At 48.0% G+C, this 19,964-nt stretch overlaps 1 protein-coding gene across 2 annotated transcripts in view; it reads left to right on the top strand.

The window, feature by feature from the left end:
- LOC140658420 (rho GTPase-activating protein 20-like) overlaps nucleotides 1-18,685 on the top strand; it is a 38,687-nt gene extending 20,002 nt beyond the window's left edge. For both annotated transcript variants that reach the window (XM_072876835.1, XM_072876834.1), the window contains 13 exons: nucleotides 3,036-3,206; nucleotides 3,813-3,962; nucleotides 5,554-5,595; nucleotides 6,351-6,435; nucleotides 7,346-7,423; nucleotides 8,169-8,235; nucleotides 9,633-9,821; nucleotides 10,282-10,457; nucleotides 10,988-11,149; nucleotides 12,324-12,433; nucleotides 13,373-13,562; nucleotides 14,198-14,315; nucleotides 14,897-18,685. In XM_072876835.1, the coding sequence (XP_072732936.1) occupies nucleotides 3,036-3,206; nucleotides 3,813-3,962; nucleotides 5,554-5,595; nucleotides 6,351-6,435; nucleotides 7,346-7,423; nucleotides 8,169-8,235; nucleotides 9,633-9,821; nucleotides 10,282-10,457; nucleotides 10,988-11,149; nucleotides 12,324-12,433; nucleotides 13,373-13,562; nucleotides 14,198-14,315; nucleotides 14,897-16,638 (3,280 nt within the window). In that variant the 3' untranslated portion in view covers nucleotides 16,639-18,685. The remainder of the gene's footprint in view (nucleotides 1-3,035; nucleotides 3,207-3,812; nucleotides 3,963-5,553; nucleotides 5,596-6,350; nucleotides 6,436-7,345; nucleotides 7,424-8,168; nucleotides 8,236-9,632; nucleotides 9,822-10,281; nucleotides 10,458-10,987; nucleotides 11,150-12,323; nucleotides 12,434-13,372; nucleotides 13,563-14,197; nucleotides 14,316-14,896) is intronic.
- Nucleotides 18,686-19,964: the final 1,279 nt, after the last annotated feature.

Here is a 19,964-nt window from a genome sequence, read left to right as displayed (position 1 = left end):
TGCAGACCAGTACGTGGGGACTCCTCTCCCGGCAGCGTGTGGCTGTGGGTGGGGAGCACAACTGGGAGGTGTCAGAGGACTGGGGTGCAGAGAGGCCCCGTGTGGGCCTGCCCATGTTCTGCAAAGGCCCACTGGTTTGGGCAAGAGCACAGTGGTCCCCATCCCCTCAGCTCTGACTGCGGTGAAGGGCTGCGGTGTAGTTTAATTAACGGGAAGGAGGCCGTAAGCTGTCCCTGGCCGAGCAGGTCTGGGCAGAGCTGTTGCAGGCAGGGGAAGGCCCGGCAGCAGCGCTGCGCTGACCGCAGGTCCTGTCGCGGGAGCGGGCAGGGGCGGGCGGAGGAGGGACGAGGTGCACCGGGAAGGTGCAGCGGGACGCAGGACAGAGGCTGGTGTGGCATTCACCGCCTCGTGTACCGGGACTGCGGCGGCATCATCCCTGAGGAGCAGCCTGGTGTTCCCCCCCAGCATGTCCCTGCCCGGCCCCCCCTGGGGACTCACCACCGGAGACCTCTCTGGCCCCTGCTCGGTCTGCTGGACCACCAGCAGGAGGGCTGGCCCTGAGCTTTGGCCGTGTTTCAGATGCAGATTCATGGGGGCATGTGAGGGGGCTGGGAGCTGTCTGGGGTGGAGGGAGTTCTGCGAAGTCTGTCCATGCCCTGCCAGCACTGTGTAGGGTGGCATCAGCTCAGGCCGTTTGGTGGGAGAGCCACCAGACCCGGCCGTCCTCCGGGACAGTCACGTCCCCGTCAGATGACAGCAGCTTTCCCTTACTACCAGCTCGGGTGGATAGGTTAGTGGTGACGTTGATGTGAAAAGCTCCCTCTTGCCTCGACTCCAGAGCCTCCAGTGCTCTGCTGACACTTTGCTCCTGCAGGTATAAAGCGCCTGGAGTGTCAGCAGATAGAGTCAGGTACCAACATGCCAGATGTGCAAATCTTCTGCTGAAATACCAAGTGCTAGCCGTGAGCCGAGCTCCTTGGTCCTGTAGTGGGAGCTGAGCACTCCTCAATGTCATCCCCTCTTCCTCCTGCAGCACCACAGAACTAGTAGACACCGATAAGGGGATGCCACGCTCCTTTCTGCCTTGCTCTGATAGCAGTCTTATAAATAACATTTCCTGAGTGATTTGTTTAGTTTGATTTTTTTTTTCTTTGTAAGAAAGAGGTGATAAAGGTGAACTGATTGACATTTGGGTTCAGACCAGCCCTCCTGAGGAATACCCCTTTTATGTCACACCATAGGTAACTGATGCATAGTGCATCCTGCTTTTCTGAAACAAGTGTGTGGGGTCAGTCTCGTAGGATCACTTAAAAGGGCAGGACTGATTTTCCTTTGGTTGTCTTCTGACCGAGTTACTGGCTTCTTTGTCATTCCCCCCCCTTCTAAATTGCACTAAAAAAAAGTAAGGAAGAGAAACAAATTCTTGACTTTATTTGGCTGGAGAACATCCTCGTGAGGGAGGGAAGCTTTAAACGTTTCTCATGACGGATTGCTATGGAGGGAGCTGGTACAATGCCATCTTTGCTTAGGCCACCAGCGTATTGGTGAGATTTTTTTGCTATCCTGCTGTTGTGTTTACAAAGCTGTGTAACTCCTCCAGCTTTAGGAAATCCACTGCTGAGCTTGTGTGATGGTGTGGCTCCCACTGCTCAATTGACGCACGTGGAAGGCTTTAAATACCAAGTTTAAAGGTGATTTAGCTTCTCACTTGTAGAGGCAACAGATGCATAAGCCAAGAATTCACTTGTTGGTGGCTGTAGAGTGGTGAGGAGGGAAGAGGGAATTTCTGCTTGCAGGAGTGTGGGTGTTCCTCTGGCTGGGGGACGATTTTAAAAAAGCAGCTAATGGCTAGCTTTAACCTCACTCCCATGAAAGCAAAGGGGCCCAGTTATGAGGCCAGTGGAAACTGAGTTAGACTAACAATGTCAAAAATACTACCCTTAAAGCTCATGTGTTTTTTCATTTGTTTGTGTAGAGACTGCCCTCAGACTAGAATAGTATTGCTGAGGGGTGGAGGGAAGGTAAGTATCTCTTCCACATGCGTCCTTGCCTGCAGGCAAGATAGACTTTTTTTCTATGTGTAGAGACAGGAGGATTTCTGTTGTTTTTCTGTCTACATAAATCTAAGGCCATGTCTCAGAGGTTAGCTAATTCGGTCAGGATTGGGCACACGAACACGGTCTCTGAACAAGGCTCAGCAAAGAGCTTTTCTCAGCAAAGAGCGAAGATTGCTTGTTCGTTCAGCACAATCCCACCTGCAGAGCAAGGGCAGACCCAGGAAATGACTGTGGGACCTGTTGTACTGCCAGCACTGCTGACGAGAGCCAGGAGCAGCGCTGAGAAGTTGCTCTGGGAGGGTGCTGAGAGGCAAGTGGGGAGATGAGCACTTGGTGGAGCTCTTCCAGCTGGGGAGAGCATGGAGAAAGGATCTGGTCCAATCCCGACGATGGCTTGTTGATGGCAGTCAACATGCAAAAACCATCAGGGTTTTTTGGAAATGGTCAGCACCTGCATCAATCTCAGTAGAAAGAAGATGCTGGATTGCAGCCAGGCAAACCAGAATCAGATGGCTGGAATTAGATGAGTACATGCAGTTCATTTTTTTTGTGCTGCAGCCCTTGCATTGACAAGCAGTTCAGTACGGATGGCAGTCCCTCCCCATGGCAGGTTGAGCAGTGCCATGAGCCGGGGACTGCCATGGGGTTTCCGTGTTCTTTTTGAGTCATAGCTCGCACGCACATGCAGGACATAAGCGTTTTACCTGAGTGAGAAATGACTCAAAAATTAATATTTCAGCAGTTTAACCTCCCCAGTTTTGGTGTAGGCATTTAGGCAGTTTTCCATCTGTCTGAGGCTGGTAAAATTAATTGGGCAGAGGCAGGCAAATGCCATTCATAATTGAGAGCAATAGGGGCAGTGCTGGGAGAAGCACGGGGCTATCGAGCTGTTCCAAAAGAGTCACCTAAAGATTCCAATCACAAACCCTTGTGAGGAAAGCTGCTGACAAAGTCATATGATTTTTCTTCCTTCTCCAGGGAAACTACCCTTTCCTCTTCCCATTCAGACAATGGGCTGCGAAGTGGGGTGTTCAGCAGCCCAGGCTCCACCTTCGTCCTGGACGAGAGAGTACAGCTAACCGTGGGCCTGCAGACCCAGGAAAGACATTTGATCTTGTTCAGTGATGTGCTGGTCATCGCCAAGTCCAAGTAAGAGGAATTCACACTCACTCCTTCTCCCCAGTATGTGCTATTGAAGCCAGGCTCTGAGCTATTTGTGGAGCAGGCATCAAAACAACTCTTCTTTACAAACGTGGATCTAAAATGGGCCATCACCTCACCCTTTCACCTCCAGAAATTCTTCTTGGTATTAATGTTTCACTCCATTTTCCTGAAGGAAAAGGTTGTCTAATTGGTTTTGCCCTTTCCCTTATGTGGCTTCTTGAAGCAATAGCATGAGGGCAAGATGCAGTAAGGACAGAAAACTGTCTCCTGGTCTGGCTACTTCTGCCATACATAAATTAAGAGCTTACGTGTCTTCAGTTACTAGCATAGACAGTAATTAGCCTAAATCACCATCTACCTGCACGTGGCTCTAGTGAATCACATTGCCCTAAGCCACAGCTGTCCCGCTGCAGCCACCAACCCCAAAATCCACTTGCAAAGCTTTCTTGTAGTGCCTCCACATGCCCAGACATTTCATTTTGGGGGGTTTGTTGCTGTCACTGCATCTGCATGACTGGAAGGTGGCATGACCAGACTCTGGAGGTCTAGATGTTAGGATCTGGCCTAAGAAATCCATAATTTGAATTGCAGATCCTCCTCCAGCCTGAAGCTGAAAAAGCAGGTGCATCTGAGTGAAGTGTGGACCGGCACCTGTCTCAGCGAAGTGACAGAGAAAAAGCTGGGTCCCGAGAATTCGTTTGTCATCGGCTGGCCTACCACCAACTATGTTGTCACCTTCAGGTATCCCATCAGACACCAGACCTCCCTCTGCAGCCTGGCAGCTGCCCAAGTCTCCCATATGTCAAGCGAAACAATGACTGAGGCTATAGGGCCCTGAACTCTACTACAACCCTTCTCCTCACTGAGTAGAGGACTTCCACTCACATTGGGCAGTGTGGTAAAAACTTAGATGTTGGGAGACAGTCATCTTAGAAAGATATCTGCAGGCTGGTCCCTGAGAGCCTTTTAGAGGACCAGCCTGTGCAAGTGTTGTTATAGCAAGGGCTAACCCTGCTGCAGAGCATCCTGGAACATCACAACCAAATCTGCCATAGCAAACCAGCTTGTGCCATCATATAACTTACACGCATGTTGTTTCAGCACCTGCCAGCAGCCATTTCTGTAGGAGATTAGCCCTAGTTTGAGAATTTTTCATTATGAAGGACAGGTTAGTTATGTCAACGAAAAATGCCAGATGGCCTTGTGCCAGGATTAAATCCTTTATCCACCCCTAGTGTGGCACGGGCAGCTCCTGGGCAAACCTTCCTCCTGCAGTTGTCTGCCAGGTGTCCCAAGCCTACAGCAACAGCCTATAAAGATGGAAAGGTTCTTCAAGATGGGTCTGCACAAGCAGCGCAGTCCAGAGCTTGCTTAGCCCTTGCTGACCCCAAAAATAGAAATGTAGGGGAGCATGGAGCAGGCTAGAGAGTAGCCTATTCATATCCAAATGCCATCTCAAAGGCTGTCCCAATGTTGTGCTTGAGCCAATAAGGCTCACCAAAAAGCAGGTGAGCTTTTTGTTACCTGGAGCTCAGTCTAGCCTGGCTAAATTGAATCTAGAGCTGGTATATCCACAGGGAGCTCAGGTCACTGCTGGCTCAGGCATCTCTGCTTCATACTCTCTTTTGCAAAGCAGAGAGGTCAGCAGTCTTCAAGGGTCGCTCTGTCCTCAGGGGCTCTGCTGGCACAGCTAGGAAGGGCTGATCTAGCCTGATGCTTTTCCCTCTGTGGGACAGCTGCCTTGGTGGAAAAAGAAATGGGAACCATACCATGGTTTCATACATGCTGTCTCATCATTTCCAAGGGTCACGATGGTCTCTCCCGGGTGATGCGTTCCTGGCCTTAGGACTCATGCTCTGACATGCAAGCTGCCCTTTGTGTCTTAGTCCAAACTCAACAGCAGTTCCATTTCCTTCATGTCACTGAGACCTGGGTAACCTGTGTTGGCAGCAGAAGCTTCTAGGAACAGCAGACACTGGGAAGGAAATAATAGGAGAAAGAAAATAGCAATTAAAGGTCACTGCAAAAATAATAAGGGCGCACAAGATGAGTTAACTCCAACATCACAGAAAGATATTTGTCCCTTATCTGAACACTTGCCAGCCTGGGCAGGACATGTAGTCCAGTTTGTTGCTGGATTTTTTTTTGTTGTTATTATTTTTGTTATTTGTTAAAATAGGACAGAAGCAGGAAAGGACTGTGCTTTTGTTCCAGGGCTTTGCAGGAAGGAACTTTGACTTACAGCTATATATAAATGAAACTGGGTAGAGTTTCCAAAGGCTGCTACCCACTCAGCACTTGTTTGATGATCTGCCTCCCTTTTTATCTTCAGCTCAGCTGACGTGAAGGAACGATGGCTGTCAGCATTACTGTGGTAAGTGACCCTCCTTTCATCCTCCTCCTGGGTGGTTCCTCTACAGTCCTCAGAGAAATTTGTCATGCTAGGTGTCAGATTGCCCTCTGATTTTCAGCACGTTAGGTGTCTAGCTACTGTTTGAAAAATCCACCTTTGAAACCTGAATGTAGAAGCCCCTGGGTGAAAGCAAAATTGGTGTTGACAGTGCAGGAAAGATGAAATCCACTAGAAGATAACATTGTTGGAGCACCTTTTTTCTTTGGAGCTGGACATTGGCTTTGCTAATCACTATGGAAGTGTCACAAGTGTTACTGATTCTTCAGATGTTTTTTGATTCAAACTAAAGCTTGTATTTTGTGGCATCTAGAGGCTACAGTTATTTCTTTTTCATGTTATGTTTTTACATGTTGTTTCCACTACCATCCAGGCAGAAGTGTTTGTATAGGTACAGAGAGGGGAAGAAGTCTCTTGATTTGTGGAGAACAGTAATGATCCTAAGGATGCTGGAAGGTGTTATGCTAGACACATCTATCTGCATTAAAGTACTGCCATGTGGGGTTTTGCTAGTCTGGGGCCTCAAAGAAAGATAAAGAAGCCAGTAAGAGCATGTGACCACACTATGAACATTGCATGTTATTGTTACTGTCATAATTAATCTGTATTTATTATAGTGCCAAGGAGCACATCCTTTTGATCTCTTGGATCCAAATCTTAGGGTCCTTCTCAAGTTTGGTTGGGAAATTATATTCCCTCCCCTTTTCTTTGACTTTTAGGCATATCAATGAGGTAAAACAGAATGAATATGTGAAGAATCTAACCCTTCAGATCTTTGTGCTGGATGCTGACAACTGTTCTTCTGTAAGTAAAGCTAAGAACCTGCTCATCAGACCAGCACTACATGGAGGTCTATGGGGTAGGGGCGGGAAGGCAGGGCTGTGGTGCTGCTGCTGCTGCTATCCCTGGTTAAAATTCAAGTCCCACCTGGAAAAGTTTTAGAGGGTGTCCATCTGGGCAGCTGCATCCTTCCCACTGGAAGCTGACTCAGAGAGTTTTGGTTTGGGAAATTGGGAGGTAGCGAGACCCTTACCAAAGAACAGTTAATTCTTAAGATTATTCTTGGCCTCTAGCTTCTTTCCTCTTTTCCTTCTGCTTCACTTCATAATTGGTGATGGTTTGTGGTTGAGTGCCCAGTCATTCCTATTTCCAGTGCAATAAGTTGAGGATATTGGTGATGAAAGAGTCACTGGTGTGTTCTCCAGAATTAATTTACTGGAACATGTCCCAGTCTCTTCATATGAATAGCATACATTTCTAGGCTTCATGCCAAGCTTGGTGGGTCACACTGACGTCCTGGGGGCTCTTCCCTCAGAGAGCGACCCCAGACACTCATGGTTTATTAGCCTTGTGCCGTGTTCACCCTTTGGAGTGACAGTAGCACCACTATCAGTCAAATATTGATGTGATCAAATACAGCATCTGAACACCACACAGTTCCTGTGATTTCTACTGGACAAAATCTTTGGATGGTTAATAAACCTGTGATAGAAGAAGTAGCGGACAACAGTTTTCACAATGTATAGCCATCACCCTTAACAATGATTCCAGTGTAGTTCAAATCAGTACAACTCTTCTAACCATGAACATTTAATAAAGACAGTCAATAGACAGATGAGTGACATTTTCCCCAGATTTTAAAGCTACAAGCAACTGCAACCAAACTTCATGCCTTCTTATTAGCTTCCTATATTTTCTCTGTTCTCCTTTCTAGACTACGGCAGTCAATGTGTCCAATGTGGAAACTGCAGAGAGTGTGATGAAGAAGACCCTTCTACAGCTTGGACTTCCTGTAAGTGGCAGTTGCATAGTCTGCCAGATCTTAGCTAAGGAAGCTGGCAACGTCTGGTTTACAGGACAGTGCAGATGTGGAGAAGTCTAGATTTGCTGTAGCTAACCAGTAAGGCATTAATACCCTCTGGACTACAAGATGAAGCAATCTATTTGTGTGGGTGCCAAGTATTAGAAACACAGACATGCTTGCATGCCTGCATTAAATTAAAACCTTGTCTGATAAAGTCCTTTGGATTTCAGAGGACTTCAATGCTTGCAGTCCAGCATTAGGATTGAGCCAAGCTTGTCAAAGGATTATTAATAATAGCCATGAAATACTGAACAAATCAGTGATGTTATCAGATGAGCCTTGCTCATTGCCATGGTCCAGCCTTTCCCATTACAGTGTTTAAAAGGTACCTTTGACAGTGTTCCAGTAGTTTAATTAATACCAAGGAAGGCTGTGGAACTATTATATTGCTAAAATAGTCCGGGAAACCATCATGTGGGTTTACATCCTGCTGGCTCTCCATCTTTTCTTCTTCTGAACCTTTCCCCTTCCACTCTGTATCAGACAGACTGATCCAGAGGGCCGTCCCTCCCAGCCGTGCGGCTGTCCCGGAGATAGCCGTGCACATCTGGCTCCTTGGCTTGTTCAGCCGTTACCTCTGTCTGTTGCTTTCTGAGTGGAGTGCAGCCTCGTGGACCCTCATCCTGGCCCGCTTCACCTAATATTTTTCTCTTTTCTGTTCCTCGTCCACCAGGGCAGGACAAGTGAACACCACCTCTGGGTGATCTCAGGAAAAGATGACCCTGCTTACCCTCTCATTGGTAAGAGCTCTCCCGTTTTCCCTCAATTCTAGCACCACAGGAAGAAGTGATAAATTATACTGGTGTGTGTGGCAGAGAAACATCTCAAACATTGCACTCATCACTTAAAAAAGCAATTGTAGGGGGACTGTTGCCGATGTGAGATGTGACATCAAGCTGATGTGAGATGTCACTTGGCTTTTATGGTCTCAGGATCCACACTTAATCAACACATGGTGACATCTTTGAAGATCTTCATACTTACCTCCCTTTTCCAAGCAAATCTGTGCATTTGTGGATGGGAGCCCATGACACTTTTCAGCAGATGCTCCAAATAAACAGGAGATTTTTAGACAGGCCTAAGAAGTTCTTTCTATCTGTGATGCAAGGGTAGGACATGCCTCAAAGCCCAGTCCCATCCCCGTGGCTGCTGGTATGAGCTTGCATGGCTACCTGCTTGGAGACTGGTCATCCTCTCCTGCTCAGCTTTGCAGGCTTCCCCTCCTCACAGGCAGCACGTGTGGTCTGGGGCAGACTCAGCCCTCGTGGCCTTACTGCTAGGTCGGAGTGAGGCAGCACTGACAGTCCTGACAGACAGCGTGTACTTGCGCTAAGGAGCCCACCACTTAGATCTAGCCAGAGAGGAAGCAAGGAAATACGCTGATTTACGCAGCAGCTAAACCGGAGCTGTTAGATGCATTTAAACTGCTGCTTGCTTCTCTGACAGAGGTATCAGTGGTGCGGCCATTGCTCAGACTGTTTTGCCCTATAGCATACTGCTTAGTTATGCCGAACAAGTAATCTCTGCCTTCACTCTGTATTGTGTTTTCAGTGATAACCCAATAAATATATCCCCAGGCTCTCCAAGGAAGTTTATGCATGTTGGTTTATTAAAGAGATCTTGCTCCAAAGACCATGTTGTTGTAGTAAGACTATTACTCTGAGACTCATTAGACTGCATGTGTTTATTTGGGGGTATTTCTTGGTGTTTTCCAAGTCATCATGGCATGGATACATTTTTGTATCCATCCAATACATACTAGACTGTCAGAGTAAGCTAACTCCTGCACAGAACAATGCTTACAGTATTTTGTTAGTGCAGTGGGGCCCATAAGCCTATTAATAAGGGCTTAAACCCAGTTAATAGTGCTTTGTTGCATGTTGTTCTGGAGAGCTGCTAAGGAAGAGTGGCTGGCTAAGTTTAACTGGATGAACTTATTTGTAAAGCGATGATCATATACGCATAGATGTGCCCGGGCCTCTTTAGTCCACAGGTGGAGGTTTTGCGCAACATTGCTTAGAGGCCCAGCTGCAGTGGGAGCCATTAGATGTGGGTGCTTCCTCCTGCCCAGATTTGGAGCTGTTTTCCCATAGCTCTGCATCTTTGCTTGCTCTTTACACACCTCTTTGCTCAACAGGGCACGAGCATCCTTTCAGCATCGCATTGAACTGTCTCCGGGACTCTGCTGACCAGCAACAAGGAACCAGCAATAACACCCTCCTGGCTGATGGGACAGAGACTTCCTTCCTTGATCAGCTCCCAAAGGAAAAACAGTGTCGGTTTGTCCTGAAACCCAGGCTCCAAGGTCCAGTGCAGCTGAGGAGAGGTAGGGGCTGCAGGAGTGCAGGCAGGCAGAGACTTTGCTGCTTCCATGGCAGTGACAAACTCTTCCTAGCATCATACACGTATTCCAGAGTCGCTCTCATACCTGAGTGTATGCAAAGAGGAAGAGATTGCAGAGGGGCTAAATTTGTCTGTGCAAATGTTCAGAATTGGCTTTCAGTCCTTGATTAGCTTTCAGTTGCAAGCCATTCTTACACTGCACAGACAGCAAGGTTCCCTGAAGAACAGTGATGATTGAATAAAAGTTTTGCTGACGGTTGAGAGATGAACAAGTGTTTTCCCTGCTGTATATTACCTGACCGTCCCCATTAAGAGTGTAGTTATTAAACACACAATGGTAGAAAGTCCTTGCTATGCTGGGAACTCTGCCTCCGCTGTAGATCACTCACTGGCCAGTAGGAAGGACAGACAGGTGTGTAACGAAGGTCTGCGTTTTCTTTCAGAGTCACTGCAGAAACACACCAAGAGGAAGAAGTCCTTGATTGACTGGGCCCTGCGCCGCAGCACCAGCACCCCCACAGGCAGCCCTCCTTCACAGTCTCCTACCACCCCACGGAAGCTCTTCGGCCTGTCTCTGTCCTCTGTCTGTCCTGACGGGATCCTTCCCAAGCCAATCATGGTAAGGAGCAGCCTGGGCTGTTTGTCCTGACATAAACTTGATGTGTTTAGCCCAGAATTTAAAGTCACTTGTGGTATTTATGAGGACTGGATGGGGAAGACCAGCATTTGCCTGTGATTCAGATCTAGCTCAGTAACAAGGGTGAAAGCATCCCTCTCCTGTGTAATCCATATCACTTTGTGCACAGATGTCCATCCTGTTTCAATGGGTGTCTCCAACCAGGTCATCACAAGCTGACAAGGGGCAATGTCAGTGGACTATGCCATGCTACATAGCCTAGACCTCATTCGCTACAAGAGTCCACTGGGCTCACACTTGCCACAGGATGAGTGTACCCACGTGAACTGTACCTGCAACTTAGCTGACAGGCTCTTGTCCCTGGTTAAATAATGATAAATCTCTTGTATGTCTGTCCTCTTCCCAGTACTGACTAGGTCTTACAGTAATTATGTTGTAATATGTGAGGTATAATATACACAAACAACAGGATAAAGTGTTAGGCTCTTAAGTACAACTGGGCTTTCTCTTAGGATATGCTGCTCCTGCTGTACCATGAAGGTCCCTCTACTAGGGGCATTTTCAGACGTTCTGCCAATGCCAAGACTTGCAAGGAGCTGAAAGAGAAGCTGAACTCTGGAGATGATGTCCAGGTGGATGGAGAGTCAGTCTTTGTGGCTGCAGCTGTCATCACGGTATGTTTGGCCAAGTAACTCAGCTGTCTGAGCTAATCATACCTTCCTTCTTTAAGGAAGCAACATGAGTCTTTATGGGTAGGGAACACAAAGCGTTTTCCAGCAAGGCACATTCTCACCTGATGGCTTGGTCCATCTATGTGCACAAAGGTATCTGCCTGCCCCAGTGGTGCCTTTTTCTCATGCAGATATGTGCAGTGGCCCTCAGGCCAGTGTTTCATTTTGCACCTCCCTGTACAAAACAGCCTCCAGCAGGCGATATAGTAATGTCTACCTCCAAGATAACCGAGGTATCTATACAGTGCCAAATAACATGCCAGAGTCTCGACTCAGCAATTCAGATGCTGCACTAACATAGGCATGAAGCCTTTTGGTGACAGCAGCACAGATGCTCTTTGTCCTTTCTGGACACAGAGAAGAGACTGCAGGGAGATATGGGAGGACTCGTGCCATTTAAGTGCAACTGCTCTGCATCCCCCCCAGACAGAGAGGCCATGCTCAAAGGAGCTGGCCTGTACTATCTAGACCCTAAGCCCTCACCAGCCAGCAAGCAAGAGGGAAAACAGCTGCCAAACGCAAGCAGAGGGGTCGTGGTGGGTGAAGGATGAAGCTTGCGATAAGACACAGGTTTTAGTAAGAAAAAGCCTATCTTTTGCACTGGCAATTAAATCTGGTCAGAACAATTCAGGCACCTAAAGTACCAAAAAACATCCCTGTCTCTTGCTTTTGCTGGCCTAATACAAGAAGCTGTTGACTGGGAGGATATTCAGGCACTTTCCAATGCAAGACATGGAAGTTGTTAAATAGTCCCCTGAGAACAAAACAGCAATCCTCATAGCTGAGAAATGTTTCAAACAGAATTATGCACAGCCTTAGGTATGAGTCCCTTGCCTGCTGCAATAGAGATCAGTCCTGTTCCGGAGAAGGGGCAGGGCACGAGGGCTGGCTGTGCACCCTGCCGCCAGCAGCTGCAACACAGTGCTGCAGTGCTGCAGTGGAAGAGCCCTGAGGAGGACAGCTTGGTGGAAGCGGGGAGGGGAGGAGAAATGTATTTGTGTCATGTCTTGTTTTATCTTGTGCTTAATATGAATAAACAATGACTATATGCATCGTGAAACCAAAACAAGGAATTCAAAACTGACCAGACTGCTCTGCATATATATATTTAATTCAGGATTTTCTCCGAAATATACCTGACAGTGTTCTATCCTCAGACATGCACGGACTGTGGATGGAAGCTGTGGACACAGAAAATCGGGCACATAAGATTGAAGCTATCAAAAGGTTTGTAAAAGCCTTTGTAAAAGCTTCTTTTGGTGGGAGAAGGGGAAGCATATGGCCCTAAGCATAGACTTCATCTTCTGGGAGAGTCCTGGTGCTGCTCCAGGCCACAGCAGAGCTATTGCTGATTGCCAGTGTCACTGGTCAGAACATTTTCCTTTCAATGGTCTTTTATGAACATTGTTAACATTTCTGACCCAAAAAAATGTCATTAGAAAATTCTTTTCTGATGACCAGTTCAAGTCACCAGAACCGGCAAACTGAAAAAGCACAATAATTCAGCCACCAGGAGTACATCAAATGTTAGTGGAATTAGATCCTTAACAATGGTAACTTTTTTCTTATGTGCACAAAATAAAGCTGATCATCATATTGGCAGTTAGAAGAAATAGTCCTGCCAAGATGGTGATTGGGACCTTGAAAACGGCTTTACTGCCTTGAAACTGCTGCCCTGAGCAAGAATAGTCCATCAGCATTGTGTGGGATACGCAGTATATCAAACCTCTTCTTGTCAGTGGCTCAGCTCAGTTTTTGAACCTTACTATTTGGCCCGAGCCTCCTTCCTCCATTGTCGCTACAGCATGGGACACAGGCAATGGCATTGTCTCATGTGCTGCTGGCCTGGAGCTGTATGCATCTCCTGTGGGCTATCATTATTGTGTTAAGGCATTATGGACTTCTACCCATGTGTTCTGGACGCAAGTCCCTTGGTCCCTCAGGCTCTGTGACCAGAGCGGGTAGGCAATGTGGATGTAAAGTTGTGGCTCTCACATAAGGTGGTGGAGGGGAGTGACACGGTCTTACTTTATCATCAAATGTGAATGTCTCAAACTGGTTGCAAAAGGGCAGAAGGGAGCAACAGCTTTGGGAAGCAGCTTCTGATATTTGAAGAGCGATTTTTATGAACAGCACTGTTTTCCTTTGTTCCCACTCCCTGAATAGTCTGGTCAACCAGCTCCCAGAGGCCAACCTCATCTTACTCAGACACCTCTTTGGAGTCCTCCATCACATTGAGCAGAATTCCGGCGTGAATCAGATGAATGCCTTTAACCTGGCTCTTTGCATAGCACCCAATATGCTGTGGCTACCAAGTCCCACTGGGCCTGAAGAGGAGAGCAGGTCTACAAAGAAGGTAATCTTTTGTAGGTTTGGCCTCATGCATGTCTTCCCCTTTTGCCGCTTTTTATGGGCACTGTATTTTGTAGACTAAAGGAAGGCATAGGACCAGTGACAGTGCTGGCTGAGTGGCATCCAGGCTTCATCCTTTCCCCTGTGCCGTTGTGCCCATGCTGGTAGGGGAATTTAGCCACTCAGTTTATCCAGGGTGGAAAGGAAAGCTGTGGTTGCTTTACCACATGAGCTTCCTATATGGGCAGGCAAGCACAAGAAAGATGGAGCAGCTGAAGTTAGACACTGCCACTTCAGCTGGGTCTAAAACCATCTTGCAGAGACAAAGTAGGCAATGAACATGACAGTGCATCAGAGGGGAGGAATGCTTGCTTGTAGTTTATGAGGCATTATCAATAGCAAGGAAAATCATAGAGCATGCTGTACCCAGCTCACTGTACCAGTTCATGTAGCTCATATTCTTGCCCCAGGTTAGTACAGACGCATTGCCACGTTCTTAACAGCTTCTTGAGCAAAAGGTTCTGTAGGAAATTACGTCTTTGTGACAGGCAAAGGAACATTGTGGGACTGATTTGACTTGCTCTGTATAGCTGGCTATATACTCATGAAACTGACTCTGTAAATTCATGTCTTTGCCAGGTGGCCTTGTTAGTGCAGTTCCTGATTGAAAACTCAGGAGAGATTTTTGGAGGTGACATTGCTTCCTTGTTTCAAAGACCAGACAACAAGAAGTCCAAAAACTCAGAGGAATCTCTGGGTAAGTTGGTGGTACTGTATCTTCCAGAAATGTTTAAGATCTTTTAATACGTAAAATCCTCACGCAAGAGTTTGCTTTCCCTTCATGTCTCTTCCAAGGAAAAACATTGAAAAACAGTTGTTTTGGGTTTTCGCTTTGCCTGTCAGGCATAGGCAGGAAGCGAGGGGAAAGCAGAGCGCTGAGGTGCATCACTTCAAATGTGTCCCTGAGCATGGTTGTCTTTCTCTATGGCTGCTGTTCAACCTATTCCAGCCATCACAAGAATTTAGTGTAGCCTTAGCACTGCTGTGTCCCAGCAGTCTTTTCTTCCAGATTCGTTCTGTAAAGCTAAACCAAATGGTTGAATGGATAGAGATCCAGTTGTCTCTGTTAACTGTCCCGTAAATACAGGCCAGTGGTGACAGCTCAGGTCATCAAGCCAGAATTTTTGATGTTGTTCCCAGTCCTGCTCTGGTCCCTGGGAAACAATGGATCATCTTTGCTTTTCCATGGACTTGATAATATTTCCCTGCCTTGGTTGTAAGATACTATACGGGGTTAGGAGACATAGGCAACAAATTAATTTGCATTCTCTGCCTCAGGCATAGGCTTGGCTCAGCATGACGATTCCTCTGATGAGCTGGAATTTTCTGCTTGTGACCCAGAAGGACCAAAGCACCACCTGGTACCTGAAACAGATGCCATTTTTGAACCATCCAGCAGCTTGTTACTCGGTGAGGATCAGGAAGACTGGGACTTGTTCAGTGAGATCACAGCCTGCTATCAAAGCAAAGCGCAGAAGAACACCAGTGCAGACAGCTACGACCTCCTGGAAGAGGAGGGCTCCTTCTGCTCCATTGGCTCCATACGCTCACTCAGTCCGGCCAGGGACCGGTGCTCATCAGAGCCCAGCGTCTGCCTCAGCTCCCAGCTTCCTGCTCAGAGCCATGAGCCGGTGGCCCGCCAGTCCAGCTGCGATGCCACCATCATGCACAGCCATACAGACTACATCCACAGGCTCAAGCAGCTGCAGCTGGAGAGCCAGAAGTTAATTGATGAAGGCCTAAGCCCCGGGATTAATAAGGCCAGGCAGAACTTGTGGCAGTCGCCTCAGACCAGCTCTAGGGTGAAGAAGCTCAGCCTTCAGAAATCCAGCCTGTCCAACAGGTCCAGCTTCTCTAGTCTGTCCTCTACCACCACCTCCCCGTCTGCCTCCTCACTCAGCTCCTTAGACAGTGCTTTCTCCTACTGCTCAGAGTCATCAGCCATTAGTCCCACAGACGTCTCATCCCTGCCATTCATGTTCGGCACGTCTGCCAGGCTTCATGCTGTGTCCCCCAAGATTGCCAGAAGGTCCCTGAAAGAGTGGCACAAGTCCTTCACGTCTCCTGTGCCTTTACACCCATGTGACCTGGACAGTTTCCATGAGTATGAACCCAAGGCCATAGAGAGCAGTCATTGCTTTGGGGAGAGGAAGAGTTTTCCATCTGTCAGCAGAGCTGCCGTGGGAAGCCCACTAACTGACATTGACTGGGAAGAAGAGGAGAGTCAGCTGAGTTGCGTAGGGGACCCTGGCCCAGGGCTCAGCAGCCAGGATTATAGCAAGGCGTCTGAACAAGACCCTGAGCTCCCAGCTGCCAGCCCAGCCAGCGAGAAATCCCCACAGATCAGCCACCAGCAGCACAGGGAGAAGGCAGTGAAGAACATAGAAATCAAAAGCATTGATGCCTGCCCTCCAAGCCAGGAAAGCCTGAAGCGCACCAAGATAACTTTTTACATGGCCCCAAATAAAGAAAGCTCTTGGGGGTCTCCAGTGGAAGAGGAAGAGGAGAGATCCATGGCAAACACCAGCAGCAGTGACTCGCCCAGCAGCAGCAGTGAGCAAAGCCTATCCAAGAACTTGCAGACTGTGAGCGTCCATATCCCCCAGACAGTTTTCTATGGGCAGAATACCCCCCTTGTCCTGCAGTCCATCTCCAGGCGCTACCACCATGAACCAGTGATCCCGTCCCCGCAGGCAGAGCACAAAGAGAGCCCCCAAAGTGCCTCCACTCCTGAGGAGCTGGAGAGCAAGCCAGTGGAAATGGCGCAGGCGCCAACCCAGAGCAAGGGCTTTAACACATTCAGCCACACCATCCGTATCATCCTCCCCGCCTCCATTCGAAATACCGTCAGGGAGTATTTCAAGCACGATGAAACCAAGAGCTGTCCCGCGGCTGAGGCGGAAGCAGTGGAGAACGAACTCCTTCGGAGCAAGGTGGAGTGGCTCAGGAGCCAGCCACTGGCAGAGGTGGCCACAGAGGAGCGTGATACAGTGGCGTTTGCAGAAGAGACGTTTGTCTAGGGAGATGGATGTGGGAGAACTGAATATTTTTTTGTGTATGTGCAGCAGAAAATATTCTGTAAGATATGATCGGGGTGTGAAGAATCTAGCAGGCTGCATGGGGCAGTAATGTAAAGTGACACTAATGTGTATGTAATGTTGGGGTTTTAACATTCATTTTGGCTGGGGGGGGGAGGGGGTGTTCTTGTTTTTTTTCTTTATACCCTTTTTCTATGGAAGAGACTTCCCTGGCTGGGTGTCTAGTGGGCTGAATGCCACCAGACTCTCTCTGTCCATGAATTAGCTGACCTGTACAGGGTCTGACTCCATTTCTTTTTAAAGCATGAAAGGAGAAACTCTGCTTTATTTTCTCCAGTCAGCTGCTGATGCGTGTGGATGACTTGAGAACTGGGACAGCTAATGCTCCATCAGAATGAGTTAAAAATCTTTACGCTTGCACAAAGTCCTCCACTATTCACTGTTCATCACCACCATTCCTCCAAAGGAAGACCCTTCACCTCCATCCCAGAAATCACTGCTTCGCTCTGCTCATCTTTTGTCCCCCGGTGGTCTAGCTCAGTCTGTGTTCATTACTGTTTGAGGCTGGGTTCCAGAAACACCAAACGGAGCCCAGAGCCCAAAGCCCTGCTTTCACTGACAGATGGCATATGTAACATTTTAACCCCAAGATTGCCTTTTCTTCCCAATTACTTATGCATTGATTCTCTCTTCTCATACCTCCCCCAAAGCTAGAATTTGACAGAGCCACAGTTACTAGAAAGGATTTTAGCACTGTCACTTTGGCAGGGCTATGAACATTTGTCTTCTTTGGTGTCCTCTGGGAGCAGCTGGTCCTTTGAGTCCTAGTAAAAGGTGACATTGTATTTCTGTAAATGATGGTGACATTTCAGAAGGCCCTTTCCAGAGGCAGTGTGGATGGGGCAACTAATCAAATTCCTAGTCATGCTGAGAGGGACTTAAGCAGGATTTGGCTTTAGCATGAGGTGAAGGAGTTGTGGAAGTTGTCAAGAATGTTGTCGAGTGGATGCTGAAGCAAAGCCCCATCTGGCTAGAAAGTTGTCAGACAGTCTGTGAGCCGAGACTGTCCAGGCTCAAACAGCGCTGATGCTGTCACAGAGAAGCAGTCGGTTCCCACTCAGCAAAGTACGTGGCCCAGTGTGCTGCAGCAGAATTAAGTCTGGAGAAGTGCCAGGCAGGGATGCGCTAAGCAGGCTGCTTGTGTTGCACCACGAAAGAAATGCAGCCAGTAGACTCTTGGAGCATCCCTGTGATTCCACTCAAGGCAATGCTCAGAAGCGCCGTAGCCATAATGGGACTTGCTTAGAGGTTGTGATGCTGCCAGCTGAGCTCTAAAAAGAAGCTGAGAGCACCACGTTAGTTTGACAGGCTTTACGAAAACGATGGGAAAAGTCTCAAAGGTTAAAAGGTTCAGGATGTTTCATTTGAAAGTTATGTGAGAGTTTTCTGAGGTGGTTTCTCTCAGAGAGATACTCCCTTTACTCAGTTAACAGTGAATTGAAGGACGAGAGAAATACATGAATCCTAATGATTACAGGTAGTCCTTGTGGAGTGAGTGCCCCCTGCAAGTTGCTGAGTGTCTGCTAATAGCCATACCTGGAGCTGCTTGGCACCTGCTATGGCTCAGTCCTTGCACAGAGAGGGAAGCCACCTCCGTAAAATGATCCAGTAGGTGTCAGATGCCTCCACTCATCTGCCAGGTGCCTGTGACAGTCAGTGCCAGGAAGCTGACCCCACACTCCAAATTCACACCATCGAATACCAGGGCAGGAGAGAGAGGGGGAAGCCCAGAGCCCACTTTCCAAGGTGTATAGAGTTCAATTGTTATATGCAGAGTGTTTAACTCTTAGATGTGGCACTCTGTGTCCCAGATCACCTTGGTGGCCCTTGTATGATGAAAGGTGTATATAATCGTAATACGAACCCTCCCCGCCATCATTTCCCTCACACATGAACGCTGACAAGGCATTCACAGTCTTTTTTCCAGAGCTACAGTTGTAACTACTTCAATAAAAGACACACAAGTTTGTTTGTCATTGTGGTGATCACCTTTTGTTGCCTTGCTCTGACTTGCCTCTCTTCTGCGCTTGGGTGATGGTGTTTGCAAAACACCGAACCGTGCTGTGAAACGCACGTGCTCCCCACCCCAGATCTGCGAGGCTGGCTGGCGAGGAGCCCTCTTCCAGCAAATCGGCTCAGGCATTACTCTTATTTGTGTCTTTTCAGGAAGGTGAAACAGCACTAAATATTATGAGAAAAGTCTGTCTGTACTTGGAAGAGAGATTATTCTGTATTCTAAACATGCTGTGTTTGGAATTTACAATGGATTGTAAACTGGCTCAGTAGCTGGGCTGGGCTCAGTTCAAACAAGGGGGACCTGGACCAAATGCAGAGTAAGAGCTCACAATTTGCGTCACCTAAAAGAATTTCGAGCAAGTTAAAAAGAGATTAGTTTATAGAAACACTGGGAGAGGCGGGGCAAAACACACATTTTCCTCTTCTCAGCTTAGGCTGCCTAATATGGGCGCATTTCCCTGGATAGTTGCTCTAACGCAGCTCTCTATTAATAATTTTTCTTCATTTAAAACAAAACAAAATCCTCCAAAATTTATCCCAAAAGACAGCACAAACCGCCGGTCCCTTTGGGAGCATGGGGCTGCATGGCAGAGGCAGGGTGCTACCCAAGACAGAGACTTGGCCTCCCCAAGCACACAAAGACCTTGCTTACCTGCTACCTCTAGGCCTGGGCATGGAAATCTGCAGCACGCCTTTCCCATGAGCCAAGGCAAAAATGCAGTTCTGAGAGTCCAGCTTGCTGGAGACCAAGACGCTCCCCACATTTTGGCACCCAATCCTACATCCACTAAGATAGCAGAAGTGTTCCACTTTCTTCAAGGCCATCAAAATACATGTAGCAAATTAGTCATACATTTCCTAGGGACGGAAGACCAGGACACCTGTGAGCTGTGCCACCATCCAGCACGCTCCAAGTGTAGTTGAGGAACAGGTAAGTGCCTTCATGTAATGCCCCACCTCTAAACCCCCCAAATCCTGGCCACAGTCCCCACGGGACTGTGCCATAAAGACAAAAGGGTCCTGGAGCTCCTGGCTTCTGCTGAACAATAACGCCAAACTGCTCCTTTTAATCCCAGGAGACTCAAGACCAGAAGTATAAATTGGCCAAAATACGAATTCTGCCTTAATTCTTGTGAGCGCACTCTGCTTTCCTGTCAGTCCCTGGCAGGAGACACCCAGCAGTGGGTCACCGTGCCACCTGGGGCTGCGAGCCACCCTGCGCTCCCACAGCA

This window comes from Ciconia boyciana, chromosome 12 (genome assembly GCF_034638445.1).
Source record: "Ciconia boyciana chromosome 12, ASM3463844v1, whole genome shotgun sequence".
NCBI classification, from domain to species: domain Eukaryota; kingdom Metazoa; phylum Chordata; class Aves; order Ciconiiformes; family Ciconiidae; genus Ciconia; species Ciconia boyciana.
The sequence above is the reverse complement of the archived record's forward strand: the minus strand, read 5'-3'. Positions and strand labels throughout refer to the sequence as shown.